Source organism: Prionailurus bengalensis, chromosome D1 (genome assembly GCF_016509475.1).
Source record: "Prionailurus bengalensis isolate Pbe53 chromosome D1, Fcat_Pben_1.1_paternal_pri, whole genome shotgun sequence".
In the NCBI taxonomy this organism is placed as follows: domain Eukaryota; kingdom Metazoa; phylum Chordata; class Mammalia; order Carnivora; family Felidae; genus Prionailurus; species Prionailurus bengalensis.
The window spans coordinates 80536135-80553373 of NC_057346.1; the positions used below are offsets into that span (position 1 = coordinate 80536135).

A 17239-nucleotide genomic window follows, 5' to 3' on the forward strand; every position below is an offset into this window, starting at 1 on the left:
TTATTATACATTAGTCCAAACCAAAGAGTGAACCCTAATGAAAACTATGGACACTAGATGATTATGATGTGCTGCAGGTTTATCTTTCATAACATTTGTATCACTCTGGCATGTGATGTTGATAATGGGGAAGGCTCCACATGTGTGTGACAGGGACTATATGAAAATATCTCTGTACCTCTCAGTTTTGTTGTGAACCTAAAATTGCTCTAAAAATACAAAATAAAAAAAAATGACAACAACCAAAAGGAAAAACATACTTCACTTTAGGTGTTCTTGACTTAATTTAGCAAGGCAACGGAGTACAGAGACCCTTCAATATTATATAAGTTTTCCAAGTCCTCAATTTATTTGTGTGCTAGTCCAGAATCTGAGTCCTCATTTTTTAACTCCAAAAACACATTATCTTCCCCGAAAGTCAGTTCCCATTCTGTATTAATTCATGAGACTCAACAAGGCTTCTTTCCACCAGGAGCATCTCACTGACATCAAAAGCCTTTTTAAGGAATGCATGTTATTATGTTTAAATGTAAGCAGTTCATCAATTAAATACTACATTTTTGTATTTAAAGCATTTTAATTTTTTACACTTTGTTACACTGTTGAAGCAATGTATCATTTCCTCCAGTTGTTAAAAGTAATTAATAGACACAATATACAAGTCTTTCCCTGTAGCAAAATTGAGATAACTTTAGTATTGATAAAGAAGTGGCCAAACCAGACACCCCAATTTTTTTATGTATTTTTAATTTTTAAAATATTTTTTTTTATTTTTAAGAGAGAGAAAGAGAGTGCATGCAAGCAGGGGAGGGGTAGAGAGAGAGGGAGGCAAAAGGCCCAAAGCTGGCTCTGCACTGACAGCAGAGATCTCGATGCAGGGCTTGAACTCATGAGCTCTAAGATCATGACCTGAGCTGGAGTTGGATGCTTAACCAACTGAGCCACCCAGGCGCCCCATGATAGCCTGATTTATTAATATGTGGAAACAAGGGTGTCCCTGGCAAACGTATGGAAGAGAAAAGTTTCACTGTCATTCCTTTCCCTCAACTTTTTGTGACTTTGATAATTAATGAAGACCTTTCTATCATCTATCCAAAGTAGCAAAAGCCCACAAAAACAGATAGATAGATGATTGATAGATAGATAAAACCTTTTATTTTGGATATATTCCTTGTCTCAGCCTTACCACCAAAATCTGGGAGCATTTTCACAAATGTACAGTACTTCCGTGAGAAAATATTAAACATTATAATTTATTAATATACTACATATTTATATTTTTAAGAGGGCATTGAATATCTACCCTAAAATGTAATCTCCATCATTGGTGGGCCTGGTATTATTCTTCTGAGCTTCTCTAGCTGGGTTAGCTTTCCATCCTGTTAGTTTCCATGTAAAACCTCTGCCTAAACCCTTATGTTATGCTGTCAATTTTATTTTATTGATTTGACTCCTGTTTCATCCAGGCCTCTGTGATTACATGCAAACAGCACTGACCCTTACCAAATTAAATAAAGGGGCTTTATTGGTAGAACCTCAGGAGCTCCTAATACCAAGAAAATGACAGAGGTAACATATCTGGGGATGGGCAGAAACAAAGGCTGCTTCGGAAGACTGGGAGTATGAACCATAAAATGGGTCTTACTGTAGAAACAACTTGGGCAAAACACCCTATTGGAAAGAATGTACATAACCATTTATAGCCTCCTCTTAATGTAATCAATATTAAATTCTAAGAATGGAGATTTCATGACCTAATTTGGGTCATGTGCCAACATCTTGATAGATCAGGGAACTTGATATATAAAATAATTCCTTGGAAACACCATCCCATGAAAGGTAACCCCCCAGAATGAAATCAGGAGCTATTAGCAAGGTAGAAGACATGATGAACAGTTAATGAGGAGCTAATGATAGCTCTTTGAGATCAAGAACTGTGGTTTTAATGTTTGATCTCAGTTCCAAATACACCACTGTCACAGAATGGATGCACAATAAATGTTCACTCATGCTGCAAGAAGTAATTAAGATTGTCACATTTTGGAAAGATTTCTCTAAGCATAAATATCTCTATTCCTCTTGACTTAGTACCGATCTTTAATTCTTATTTTCTTTTTTGTCCTAAAAAATGTATCTTAAATTAATAATGAAAAGAACAACTGAACTTAATGAGTGCAAAATGTGTACTAGCTTCAAAGGATGCAATAATGAATAAAGCATGATATCTTCCCTTCATGGGTCCCCAACCTATGAAGAGAGACAGACGTTTAAACCAATGACTAATATGATATGAGCTGTCTTGAAGACTGGTACCAAGAAGATTGATATTGTCACAATATTATAATCTAAAATCCAGAACCACCAATATCCTTAACTGTAATATACATTTTTACAAGTTCATTATAGGAAACATTATTTAGACATGTAAAGGAGAGTTATATCCTTATATTTATGTTTAGGAGATAAAGCATATATATAATCTGTGTAAAAACAAATATGTCATGGGCACTATAATTGTGACTATATAAAATACTCGTGTGGATATGAACAAAGACTGGAAGGCAACATTGAGAAGTAAAAGTAGTTATTGCTAAGATGATGGGTGAGTTTTATACTTCAATTTCCTTTAATGCTGTTATACAGTAAATAAATTTTCAAAGGTATGTTGGGACTGTTCATTCAATGATTTGATTGTTAAACAGAAACAAAATATGCTAAAATTTCTCCTTGCCTGTTAGTGGGATTATTCTATCTTTTTGCAGTTGTGGTTTCTGCTACGAAAGCCAGAGGAGACTCTCCTTCACTATTCGTATTTATTTATTCCCCCTGTACTTTTTAACCTATTTCTTCAAACTGTCTGTAATCTGTAGGTTACAAAAAGGCCAGTAGGTTTTAGCTAGATTAAATGGCTTTTTTGATTCATGTTGACATTTTTAACATTGTTACTGAATAGCACCTATCTATTTAAGGGTCACAAGTGCTTTAAACCCTCCTTGCTACAAACCTACTTTTTCACCACGTTTCTCTATTTCTGTAGAATTTTTTCAATTCTGTAGGTTCTAATCATTGCTCTCGACAAAGAGCAATCTCTTTTCGATAGCCAGTGCACTTCAGTTTGGCATCTGTTACCATCTACTTGATCGATATCTATCGTTTCTTTCTTGATTTCCACACCCTATGTTCTCTTCCATTTTTGCCTTTATGCTGCTGCTGCACCATGCTCACAGAGCTCTGGCCATTTTATATGCTTGCTTTAAAATATCAAATGAACTTTCATTTGGCTACTAAACTGAAATACATACTTGGCTGCTCAATTTTGGAATTTCCTTGCTACTTGTGGCATTTTTCTTGTGCTCACTCTACTGCTACCCTATAAAGCAACAGAGCAACAGCTGAGTCTTCTTCCTACATATCTTTGCTTGTACCGTTCCCTTCACCTGGAACGTTCTCCTTCATTCTTCCCTTAATCACTCAGGGCTTGTGCCCTCTTTTATTAATCTTTGTGTAAATTCTGTGAAGACAGAAACAATACCTTTTCATCTTTCTATCCACCAAAAACATCTAACACAGAGTACTGGCTTATTCAAAGACATTTTGTTTACCTGTTTAAATTTCTTACCTTAAGTAAGGTATAGAGGGGATATCAGAAGATAGGGGTCTTAAATAAGGAAGAAGAGGAAAGAAAGGTGGACTAAGAGAGGGGAAATACTTGTTGTCTTCTGGATCTCCTACAATGAAATTCAATTCCTTTAAGTTATAAAGAAATAAGAATTTCATTTACTTACTTTATTTATCTGTTGTTTGTTTGTTTGCTTGTTTTTACCGTTACATGTAAAGCCCAGCATTTGGGTAACTTAATATAGAGACTATTTTAGTCAACTAAGGTGCTTTATTTTCTGTTGTTTCTCTAATGTACTACTAGTTTTGATTTTTTGTGTTTGATATTCTACTAGTTTTATTAAATATTTTTGTATTTTAAAATATAAAACACAAATTCTAGTTTTATTAAATATTTTTGTATTTTAAAATACAAAACATAAATTCTACTAGTTTTATTAAATATTTTTGTATTTTAAAATACAAAACACAAATTCTACTAGTTTTATTAAATATTTTTGTATTATTAAAGTGTTACTTTTGTAAGAAAGTTCCCCTGCTAAGGAATGAAACTGCCTATGGAAAACCATGGCAGTGTTGTGCAGAGAGTAGCAAAGAGAAAATCTGAGTGGGTTCTTGGGCACTTTGATCAGACCATATCTTTGTCTTTATCTTCCTGGGTCCCCAAAGCTTAGAACCCTCTTTTCTGTTTCCTCTGTGATCCACTGAGATCACAGTTTCAGATCCAAGCAAGTTAGCATTCACTGAGTTTAGTTTTTGTCTATCCTACAATAGTACCCTCATAGATTGATGAGCCTAACAGCATATTCAAATCAGCTTTGCCCAAGAAATGCACTTTCAGTGGAAAATCTTAGACCAACTTATAGGGATATTTACATATATTAATTATGAATACACTTCCCTGGACAGAGCCTGAAAAACTGGCTTTAAAAAATTTTAGTGTTCCTAAAGAGATGAATTTTAAAATCGTATTTAAGGTTTCCAGAGATATGAAGCAGTGCTTAATTAATTAGTAAAGCATTGATGTAAATGCAATGCTCTATACAGTGAGCTGTTATGGAGCATTTTCTTTCTTATTGAGAATATGATGTGTGTACTTATACTTCTCAGATATACTTGGAGTTAAAATATAAGAAAAGAGAGGATTCCTGCTTTTTGTGGAACTATTAACCTTAAAATAAAAACTTAATATTCAAGAAATAAGTATTTCCAGTGGAAAAATCATACCATTGGACATCACTAATACAAAATTGAACGTATTTTATTTGCTTACAATGTTTAAGGTCTGAGATATATACAGATTTCTATTTTATTCTTTTTCCTTGAGTGTGGTGTTGCCATTTTATCATATTTTATAATAGTCACATTGATCTATTTGTTGAACCTACTTCTCTCTCTCCTTTTCTCTAGCCTCAACAAACCTTTACTGGAAGCAATGAGAGCTCTCAAATTGAGACAACAAAGGAAGAAAATCTGAACACTACTGAGTGCAATCCTCTAAGTGTAAGAATAAGTTAAAGTGTTTTTCATGTATTCAACATGAAACAGACATTTTAACAGTTCTAGTTCATGCCACCATGAAGCTTTCTATTTCTATGTAATATCTACTGTCTAAATGTTGTACTTTTTTATTATTTTTATTTTTTTTTACATTTTATTTATTTTTGATATAGAGAGACAGAGCACAAGTGGGGGAGGGGCAGAGAGACACAGAGACACAAAATCCGAAGCAGGCTCCAGGCTCTGAGCTGTCAGCACAGAGCCCAATACGAGGCTCGAACTCACAAACTGCAAGATCATGACCTGAGCCAAAGTCGGATGCTTAACTGACTGAGCCACCCAGGCACCCCTAAACATTGTACTTTAAAATGTGAAAAAGCAGATGTCCTTTGGATGTCACTGAAGTGTAGGTATTCTGTTAGGAAATGTAATAGACTCTCAGGAGTACTATGTAAGTAAGGGGAAGTCAGGGGGTGACCACAGGCTCCGGAACATACCCATTCCCATGACCACATGACAAAAAGCTGTTAAAATCTTTAAAACAAACAAAAAAACCCGAGGATGTGATTCAATAGTATTCTGCCTGTAAAACAAATGAACCCAGCATTACAAAGACATTACATTGAAGGAATAGAGATTCCTTTTTTTAAAGCTTATTTATTTACTCTATATATATCACAGAGTGATATATATATATATATATATAGAGAGAGAGAGAGAGAGAGAGAGAGGGAAAGAGAGAGAGAGCATGAGTGGTGGAGAAGAGCAGATGGAAAGAGAGAGAGAGAGAGAGAGAGAGAGAGAGAGAGAGAGAGAGAAAGCATGAGTGGGGGAGAGGAGCAGAGAGAGAGAGAGAGAGAGAGAGAGAGAGAGAGAATCCCAATCAGGCTCCATGCTCAGCATGGAGCACCATGTGGGGTTCAATCTCATTTACTCTGAGATCATGACCCAAGCCGAAACAAGGGTCAGATGTTCAACCAACTGAGCCACCCAGGGGCCCCAAGAAGATAGATTCTTAACCTTCAGATGATAATAAGAAATATGTAGTTTTGTGCTGTGGGTGTTTTTTTACTCATAATAATGTAATGAAATTTTAATTCTGGGACTTTGGCACACTTACAGACCTATAACGCCTGGATTTGAGAAACAGCAAATGACAATTGTGTTGAGTAGATTCAAAGTTAGGCTTTAATCTAGGTGACAGAATGAAAAGTATTGCTGAAACTATTCATGATTGAAAAGAGATCCGGCTACTGAAAGGAAATAAAGCAGAAGAGACACATAAGTTAACCAAGTCTATCTCTTTTTCTTCTACTGGCTGCTAATGTGAATTTAGAAAGATGAGTTTCTCAACAATTTTGCCTTCAACTCTCATATTTATACATGTACCAATTTAGAACATAATAAAACTAATGAGAAGTAAAAATGAAATTCTTCCAAAGGAAGAAAAAGGTAGGGAGGCTTTGGGCTGGAAGGAACCTTTTGATGAAGACAGGTCTCTAACAGTGTGAGCAAACGTGCAGAAACAAGAAACCATCGGAATAAAATTACTAGAGAATAGAGTGCAGACAGTGGTGGGATCTATGCCTAAAAGAATAATTTGGAACTTAAATGTGAAAGATCCTGGATTCCCATGCTCTAAGGGGTTTGGTTTGAATTAAGGTTGTAGTTCAGGCTTTTAGATATCTGTGTCCAATTAAGTTATGAGACCATAGGATTAATTTCAAGGAGTGTGTTTTTATTTCTTGATGTATTTTCTTAAAACTACCAAAAAAGTAATTTTGCCACATAGACATATAGCAAATCATTAGACTGTACACTTAAAACTGGGTTATATCTTGGGATGCCTGAGCAGCTCAGTCGGTTGAGTGTTCGACTTCAGCTTAGGTCATGATCTCGTGGTTCATGGGTTCGAGCCCCACGTCAGGCTCTGTGCTGACAACTCAGAGCCTGGAGCCTACTCCTGCTTGTGCTCTATCTCTCTCTGTCTGTAGAAAATAAATAAAAATAAATGTTAAAAATAAAAAAATTACTGGGTTATATCTTAATGATATATATGAATTTTTTAAAAAAGAAGGAAAAGAATCTTGGAAGCAGCACACTTATGAGTAATGCTCAGGCTTGATCCTTCAAGGTACTGCTTTGAGCTCTTATATTAGGAGGAATTCAGTTGCCTTATTCCTGCCTCTGTACTGACATATGTGTGCCTTGAGCAAACCGTTCTTGTAATGAAGTGGCCAAAGTATCTAGAAGGACAAAGAACAGGGCTTCGTTAAGCCTACCAAACAAACAAGCAAAATGTTCCCACTGGAGACAAAGCTGAAAAGTTCTGCGTATTGTGCCAAGGTTCCCCAAAACAACATACCGGTCTACTTTTCTTATCAAGAGTGAGACCTACCCAAAATTATAAATTGTTTTTTGTTGTTTTTTGTTTGTTTGTTTCACTTTCCTAGTTTTATTGTCCTTTTTTTGTCACTGGCAATTCCTTTCCCTTCAAAAGTCTCATAAGCAGCTACTACCTGTTTGCAGGTCCCAATCTGAGCCCCTTCAAAAATCTGCGTCCACCTGCACCAAGATGAATGGTCTGTCTCTAACCTGGCCTCAGTCTAGATTTTAGTCTTGGAGCTTCTACTTCCACGAAGTTACACTTTGTAGTGCAGAGAGTGCTCAATATTCACAGGCTGTAGACTCACTTACCTTTAAAGGCTGTGTGAGTAATGTAGATGAGTGAAATACACCAGATGTAAGCAGTAGGAATTAGTGGCACTGCTGTGAACATCAATTTTCAAATTTTACACCTACAGTTCTTAGCTGCCCTCACAATAGTATCACCTCAAGAGTTCTTATAAAATACTGATGCCTGGAATTGACATCCAGAAAATTAATTCAACATCTTGGTATCTGGGGTATAGACATTAGTTATATTTATTTTTTCAATTACTCCAGTGACTCTAATGTGCAACCCAGTTTTAGTATCAATGTATTTCACATGTAAGTGATCATAAACATCATGTGGAGAGCTTTTAAAAATTAAGATTCTGACATTCTTCAGGAAATTTTAAATGAATAGGACTAAATGTAACCTGTATTCGTTTTGTTTCGTTTTGCTTTGTTTTGTTTTGTTTTGTTTTTTGTTTTGTTTACATGGATCTGGCAACCCTCTTCCCAATCCAGGTGATTCTGAGGCAGATGGCCTATGAGCTATAATGTGCAAAACCTTGGTTTAGATAACACATAATCCCTTTAGTATGTTGTTTAATAATGGATTTTCTGCTTCTCCTGCTCTGTTATATTTACCTTCTAAAAAGGGCAATGCTTAAGTAAGGCTCTCTAATTTAAATGATGAAAGACTGTGGTGTGCCTTTTGAGAGTGCGTAGGAGAGATCCATCCGCAAACCCTTCATTTATCAGTAACCATGTACTGATGTAGGACTGTGGAACTGAGCAGGAAACTGATGTGTGATTTCATCTGTTGCTAAGGTCTCCATGAGAAATTTAGTGGACCGTCATCACCCAAGCAACAGTAACCAGAGTTATGATTAATCTTACGCATGGAGAGCTCTATAGTTCCTTTCCAGGGATTCCCCAATGCTAAGAGACTTCTTCACCCTTACAGAAAGAAAGTATGGGGACCTTTGGATCTATGAAAAGTATTGTTACTCAGCTTGTCTAAAAACACCAAGAATATTCGTATTTATGTTGAATATCATGAAATGTGTTTGCTTCCATTTTAATACTATAATATGAAAATAACTTCAACTTGACTCTAACAAAGCTGGAGACTCAGCCCTAATGTAGGCTGCTTTAATTTAATGTCCAAATGAGGTATCCAAACATAATTTCATAGAGTAAAAGCAAAATAAATGTATCCATTTCTGGGAAAGGGGTTAAGTGTATTTTCTGTTGTAAGATAGTTATATTAGGCAGAATTATGGCCTCCTTATTGTCTTTATTTGGCAATTAAGTATGGTATAAAAGTGATGCATATGGGTCGCAAATTAACAAGGGGTAAATTTGTGATGGTTAATTTTATGTGTCAACATGCCCAGAGAGCTGGTAAAACATTATTTCTGGGGATGTCTGACAGGATGTTCCCAGAAGAGATTAGCATTGAGTCAGTAGATGAAGTAAAGAGGATTGGGCAGGAATTCTCTAATCCCTTGAGGGCCCACATAGAACAAAATGATGAAAGAAGTGTGAATTATTTCTTTCTTGAGTTGGCACATGCATCTTCTGCTGCTCGCCCCTGACATCAAAGCTCTTGGATCTTGGCCCTTGCAACTCTGGGACTTAGACCAGCAGCATCCCTCTGACTTCCCCAGTGGAAGTTACATCCTCAGCTCCCCGAGTACTTGAGAGTTGGATTGATATACCACCAGTTTTCCTGATTCTCCAGCCTGCAGAGGGCATTATCACGGTGTATCTCAGCCTTCATAATCGCATGAGCCAAGCCCCATAATAAATCCCCTTATATACGGATGTCTATATCCTATTTCTTCCTCTGGAGAATACTAACACAGTTACTTTCTCATACTTATATCCTGCATATTTTGGATATATTTTGAAATAATTGGCATCTGCATCTTATGGGAGTTGTCTTTAATCAAAGATTAGTCAGTGTAACTTAAGATTTATAAACTAAAGTGGATGGTAGTTTTTAAGGTAAAATTTCATTTTAGTGGCCTTATTTGGCAAAATTAATGGTTGGCAGTTTTATCCCCATATCTTTTTTTTAAATTTGTTTTCTACTCTATGAAATTCAAAAATCTAGAAACTACCAAATAAGGACATTTTAAAAATAATGAAAGTATGATAAAATAGGGACCTCAATGAAGCCAGTAACAGAAATAGTTGAGAAAAAGAAGTCAACAGAATATCAAAATGAGAAATCCATATGATTTTGTGATTAAGTGAAGATGCAGAAATAAAGATAAATGTCTAATATGGACCCCAATTTTGATGCTAATTAATGAGGACAATTATATTGTTGTTCTCAGATAAAATACAGGGGGAAAAGTTTAAGTTAATTTTTGTCCATTTACTTGTAAACAGATAAGGCTCATGTTCTCTTAAAAACTAAAATGAATAAGGTGCCTGGGTAGTTTAGTCAGTTAAGTGTCCGACTTCGGCTCAGGTCATGATCTCGCAGTCCGTGAGTTCGAGCCCCACATCGGGCTCTGTGCTGACAGCTCAGAACCTAGAGACTGTTTCGGATTCTGTGTCTCCCTCTCTCTCTGACCCTCCCCCATTCATGCTCTGTCTCTCTCTGTCTCAAAAATAAATAAAGATTAAAAAAAATTTTTTTTAACTAAAATGAGTAAACATGTACATTACAGCTAATTTATTTATTACAAATTATGATAGTTTTTTTTTAATTTTTTTTCAACGTTTATTTATTTTTTTGGGGACAGAGAGACACAGAGCATGAACGCGGGAGGGGCAGAGAGAGAGGGAGACACAGAATCGGAAACAGGCTCCAGGCTCTGAGCCATCAGCCCAGAGCCTGACGCGGGGCTCGAACTCACGGACCGCGAGATCGTGACCTGGCTGAAGTCGGACGCTTAACCGACTGCGCCACCCAGGCGCCCCGAAATTATGATAGTTTTTAAGAAACAACTTTATTGAGGTATAATTTGCATACCATACAGTCACACATTTTTAAGTGTGTATTTCAATTATTCATGAAACTTATTGAGTTGTACAGCCATTAACACAGTCCAGTATTGGAACATTTCCATCTCTCTACTAAGATCCCCATGCCTTTTGTACAGTTAATCTGTTCTCAACCTCAGCCTAGACAGACACTAACCTATTTCTTATCTGTATAGGTTTGTCTTTTTGTAAATCACATATAAGTTCGTCATATAATATGTAGTATTTTGCATGCACTTCCTTCACATAGTGTAATGATTTTGAGGCTCATACATGTTGTAATACCTATCAGTAGTTTGTTTCTTTTTATTGCTGAATAAGATCCATTGTACAACTATACTGCATTTTCTTTATCCATTCACCAGTTGATACCTTTTGGATTTTTCTACTTTTTGGCCATTATGAATAGTGATGCTACGAATATTCGCATAAACAGCGTTGTGTGGACATATGTTTTAATTTCTTTTAAGTAGATACCTAGAAATGGAATGGAATATAGTTTTTTCTTGAATTTTTAAGAAACAAATGAATTTCCAAAGTGTGTGCACTGTAAATCCAAAATGTTTGCATTTACAACCTAATCAGTAATGTATAGAGTTCGATTTACTCCACATCTTTGTCACTATTTGTTATTGTCTGAATTTTTGCTTAGAAGGCAAATTCTAGTGAGTGTGAAGTCAAATTTCATTATAGATTTAATTGTTAATTCCCTAATGGTTAATAATATTGAACACATTTTCATATACTTATTAGCAACTCATATATTTTCTTTGGTGAAATATCTACTCAAAATTTTCCCCCATATTTTGGTTGTGCTGTTTCTCTTCTTAATGTTGAGTGGTAAGATTCCTTATGTATTCTGGATATAAATCCTTTGCCAGATAGATGACTTAAAAATATTTCTCTCAGTATGTTTTGTATCTCTTCATTTTCTTTTATTTATTTTAACAGAGAGAGAGACTGAAAGAGAGAGAGAATGAATGCATGCAAGCAGGGGAGGAGCAGAGAGAGAGAGAGAGAGAGAGAGGGAGAGAGAGAATCCTAAGCAGGTTCCATGTTATCAGAATAAAGTCTGAAGCACGACTTGGTCTCAGAGGCTTGACCTGAGCCAAAATCAAGAGTGAGATGCTTAAGCAACTGAGCTACCCAGGCACCTCTTAACTTTTCATTTTCTTAATGGTATCTTTTAGAAAGTAATTAATAGACTTTTTTTTTTAGTGCAGTTTTAGATTTACAGAATAATTGAGCAATAGTACATAGAGTTCCATATAGCAACCAGCTGTATTTTTGTAATTGACTTGCTGTTTAATTCCATTACAGTCTGATGGCATAGTTTGCATTTGTTCAGGTGTGTTTTATGGCCCACAATAGAGTCTACATTGGTAACTATTCCATGTGACCTTGAGAAGAATGTGTATTTCTCCTGTTTGATGAAAAAGTCTATAATTGTCAGTTAAGTCCAGTTGATTTATGATGTTGTTCAGATCAACTATATTCTTACAGGTTATCTGTCTGCATGATCTATCAATTAGTGATAGAGAGGGTTGAGGTCTCCATCTATAATAATGGATAGGCCTATTTCTATCAAAATTATTTATTTTTTACTACTGACTTCTGTGAGTTCCTTATATATATTGGATATTAACCACTTATTAGGTAACTGGTTTGAAAATATTTCTTCCCACTCCATAGGCTGCCTCTTCATTTGTTTGTTATTTTGCTGTGCAGAAGCTTTTAAGTTTGATGTTGTCCCACCTGTTAATTTTTGCTTTTGTTGCTTGTGCTTTTGATGTCATATCCATGAAATTGTTGCCGACACAAAGGTCAGAGTTTTTCCCTGTTTTCTTCTAGGAGTTTTCTAGTCAGGGATTACATTTAAATCTTTAATCTATTTCAAGTTAATTTTTGTGAGTGGTGTGAAATAAGGGCCCAGTTTTATTATCATAATATAGTTTGAAATCAGCAAGTGTGATATCGTCACCCTCATTCTTGTTTCTCAAGATAGCTTTGGCTATTTGAGATCTTTTGTGGGTTCATTTGAATTTTAGGATGGTTTTTCCTTTTTCTGTAAAAACAGACATTGTAATCGTAATGGAAATTACAGTGAATCTATCGATAGCTGTACATAGCATGGAAATTTTAGCAATATTTATTCTTCCAATCCAAGAAAACAGAGAATCTGTCCATTGATTGGTGCCTTCTTCAATCTCTTTCATTAGTGTCTTATCATTTTAGTGTATAGCTCGGTCACATCCTTGGTTAAATTTCTTCCTAATCATTTTTCGTTTTAGATGCTGTTATACAACAGATTGTTTTCATTATTTCCTTTTTTTCCATGTTTTTTTTCAAATTTTCATTTAAATTCTGGTTAGTTAACACACAGTGTAATATTAATTTCAGGCATAGAATTTAGTGATTCATCACTTACATACACACCCAGTGCTCATCACAACAGATACCCTCCTTACTACCTATCACCCATTTTACCCATCCCACTACCTACCTCCTCTCCAGTAACCCTCAGTTTTTTCTCTGTATTAAGAGTTTGCTTTCTGGTATGCCTCTTTTTTCCCCTCCATATCTATCTGCTTTGTTTCTTAAATTCCACATATAAGTTAAATCATATTGCATTTGTCTTTCTCTGACTTACTTATTTCACTTAGCATAATACTCTCCAGTTCCATCCATGTTGTTGCAAATAGCAAGATTACATTCTTTTTCATCACTCAGTAGTATTCCTTTGCATTGTATGTATATATACATACCACATCTTCTTTATCTAGTCATCTGTCAATGGACATTTGGGCTCCTTCCATAATTTTCCTATTGTTGATAATGCTGCTATGAACATCGGCGTGCATGTGTCTTTTCAAATCACTATTTTTGTATCCTTTGGGTAAATACCTAATAGTACAGTTGGTAGATCATAGGGCAGTTCTATTTTTAATTTTTTGAGGAACCTTCATATTGTTTTCCAGAGTGGCTGCACCAGTTTGCATTCCTACCAACCGTGTAAGAGGATTTCCCTTTCTCTGCATCCTTGCCAACATCTGTTGTTTCCTGTGTTAATTTTAGCCATTTTGACAGGTGTGAAGTAATAGCTAACTGCAGTTTAGATTTGTATTTCCCTGATGATGAGTGATGTTGAGCCTTTTTTCATGTGTGTTAGCCATCTGGATGCCTTCTTGGAAAAATGTCTATTCATGTCTTCTGCCCATTTCTTAACTGGATTATTTGTTTTTTAGATGTTGACTTTGATAAGTTCTTTTTTTATTTTTTTTAAGTGTATTTATTTTGAGATGGGGGAGAGGGGTAGAGAGAGATGGAGAGAGAGAGAGAGAGAGAGCGAGAGAGAGAGCTCTAAGCTGAGAGCAGGAGCTCTAAGCTCCTAAGCAGTCTCCACACTGTCAGTACAGAGCCCCATGCGGGCCTTGAACTCAGGAACCATGACATCATCACCTGAGCCGAAGTCAGACACTGAACCAACTGAGCCACCCAGGTGCCCTGAGTTTGATAAGCTCCTAATAGATTTTGGATACTAATCCTTTATCAGATATGTCATCTGCAAATGTCTTCTCCCATTTTAAAGGTTGTCTTTTACCTTTGTTGATTGTTTCCTATGTTGTGTAGAAGTTTTTTATCTTGATGAAGTCCTAATAATTGATTTTTGTTTTGTTTCCCTTGCCTCTAGAGACATGTCTACTAGGAAGTTGCTACAGGGGTGCCTGGGTGCCTCAGTTGGTTAAGCTTCTGACTCTTGGTTTCAGCCTGGGTCATGATCTCATGATCTCGCACTTCATGAGTTCGAGCCCCACATCAGGCTTCACACTGACAGGAGCCTGCTTGGGATTCTCTCTCTCTCTCTCTCTCTCTCTCTCTCTCTCTCTCTGCCCCTCCCAGCTCACTCTCTCTGTCTCTCTCCCAGAAATAAATAAATCAGCTTAAAATTTTTTTTTAAAAAAGAAGAAATTTCTTCAGCTGATGTCAAAAAGATTATTGCCTGTGTTCTAGGATTTTGATGGTGTCCTGTCTCACATTTAGGTATTTCATTCATTTTGAATCTATTTTTGCATATAGTGTAAGAAAGTGGCCCACTTTCATTCTTTTTCATGTTGCTGTCCAGTTTTCCCAACACCATTTGTTGAAGAGACTTTTTTTTATTGGATATGCTTTCTTGCTTTGTCGACGATTAGTTGACCGGATAGTTGTGGGTCCATTTCTGGATTTTCTGTTCTGTTCAGCTGATCTATGTGTCTCTTTTTGTGCCAGTACCATACTGTCTTAATCAGTACACCTTTGTAATATAACTTGAAGTCCGGAATTGTGATAGGTTCCCTACTGCTCAAGGTAGGGCTCAGTCCCACTATCCTGGGTTCATGACCTGAATATACTTTCCCTATTAAATTGCTTTGGCACGTTTGTCAAAAATAATTGACTACAAATCTGAATTTATTTCTTAACTTTCAGTTGTTTCATTAATCTATATGTATGTCCTTAAGCCTGTACCATACTGATTTGATTACTGTAGCTTTATGGTAAGTTTGGAATTGTGAAGTTAAAGTCCCCTTACTTTATTGTTTATTTTCAAGATTGCTTTGACTATTTTCAATACCTTCCATTTCCTTGTTAATATTAGGTTCAGCTTTTCAGTTATAATAAAAAAGCCTGTTGGGATTTTGACAGAATTTGCATTGAGCCTATAGATAAATTTGGGGACAATTGTAATTTTACAATATTGATTCTTTCAGCCTATCGACATTAGTTATCTCTCCATCTACTTACATCTTTTAAAATTTCCTTCAGGAATATTTTGCAGATTTTCGGTGTACAAATCTTGCACTTCTTTTGTTTTCTTTATTCCTAATTTTTAAATTCCTTTTGATGTTATTATGAATGGGGTTGTTTTCTTAATTTCATCCAGATTCTTAATTGCTAGCATTTAGAAATGGAATTAATTTTTGTATATTTATCTTGTAACAAATTAAAGAGTTTCAAGTGACTGTGAGCTCTGACTCAAACAAAAATGTGATGACATTTGCAAAACAGCCACATGAAGTTATAATGTTGATTTAAAGTAATTATGATGCCATACCCAGAATAAGGGAGATAAATCTCTTATCTGATTTTGCTTATCAGTGTAGACTGATACAACATGTTCTATTCTAGAAAGACACTGCTAAGTTCAACAGTGACAAATGGAGTGTGTCTACTATAAAGCTTAAGGGACAAACCTCCAGAGGAAATTCAGTATGTAATGTTGATTGGTTTCATTTCTGTTTCAAACAGTTACCTGATGTGTAACCATGACTATTTAACTCCTTGAGGCTCATTTTCCTCCTTTGACAAAGAGAGATAAATGTTGCCTGTCTTATATAACTTGTTAAAGGTTCCAGTGAGACAGCCAAACTTAACACCTGGTTTATCAAGGACACATAGCAGGTTCTCAGTAATTATCACTTTCCATTCCTTTATTCAAAGCTATACTGTTCACTTAAAACCTCAATAAATATTTTTGAGTTGTGTGTTTTAATTAATTTCTCTAAATAGAAAAGAGATGACGAAAGCAACCGCAAAAACTATAATGTGAAATAAGGAGTGGTCTTATTTACTCCAGAGCAGAACTAGATGTTGCTGGTAAAAACAGCTGTAAGAAGGAGAATATTTCAGTCAAATGTAAAAGTGAACTCTTAATAAGAAGTATACGAATACAGAATTAGCTACAGGAAGACATAGTATATTATATGATTGAGTAAAGAAAAACAACTATTCTGGGATGTATTTGGGAATTGAAGCACGAATGTGGAGGAAAAGAATGTGAGTATCTCTTTGAATTCTAGGATTCTATGATCATCAGCAGTCTCACTGAGAGCTGATGGGAGTGCATGCAATCTGTTAGTAAATAAATAGCAAAAGAGATGCATTTTGACTGCTGTTGGTACACCTGAGACTAAGCAATAGAGAAAGACTTAAAATTACATAAAACCTAGATTTGAACACCAACTTTGCTATTTCCTCACATGTCACTTTGGCAAGTGGTTTTATAATTCAGATCCCTTATTTATATAATGTGGATCAGTGATTTTCAGACTTTTGCATGTCTGAATCACCAGGTCAACTGGTAAAACTGCTTATAAAGCCCTACTCCTATAGACTATTAATCAATAGATATGGGGCACAGCCCAGGAATGTGTAATGTTTTAATAAACCTACCTAGATTTTCTTCTTTCAATATTTCCTGATAAACATTTTGAGAAACTTGGATGTTGATTTTTTGCAGGTTTGTCATGATAATTATATATGATATCAAATTAAATGCACAGTATTCAGTAATTTCACAATGTCCTTATTCATTCTAAGAAAGCTCTTCTGCAATTTTAATATTCAAGGTCTCCATATTTCCATGGTCAAGGTCCCAAACTAGGAATTACAGGCGATGCATTTTCTTTTTTTTTTAATTTTTAAATTTATT

The 17239-nt window shown here is 35.6% G+C and overlaps 1 protein-coding gene across 3 annotated transcripts in view; it reads left to right on the forward strand.

The window, feature by feature from the left end:
• LUZP2 (leucine zipper protein 2) overlaps positions 1 to 17239 on the forward strand; it is a 513981-nt gene that overhangs the window by 480209 nt on the left and 16533 nt on the right. For 2 of the 3 annotated variants that reach the window (XM_043580830.1, XM_043580832.1), the window contains exon 10: positions 5029 to 5121. The exons of the other annotated variant lie outside the window; for it this stretch is intronic. In XM_043580830.1, the coding sequence (XP_043436765.1) occupies positions 5029 to 5121 (93 nt within the window). The remainder of the gene's footprint in view (positions 1 to 5028; positions 5122 to 17239) is intronic. 3 annotated transcript variants of the gene reach the window in all.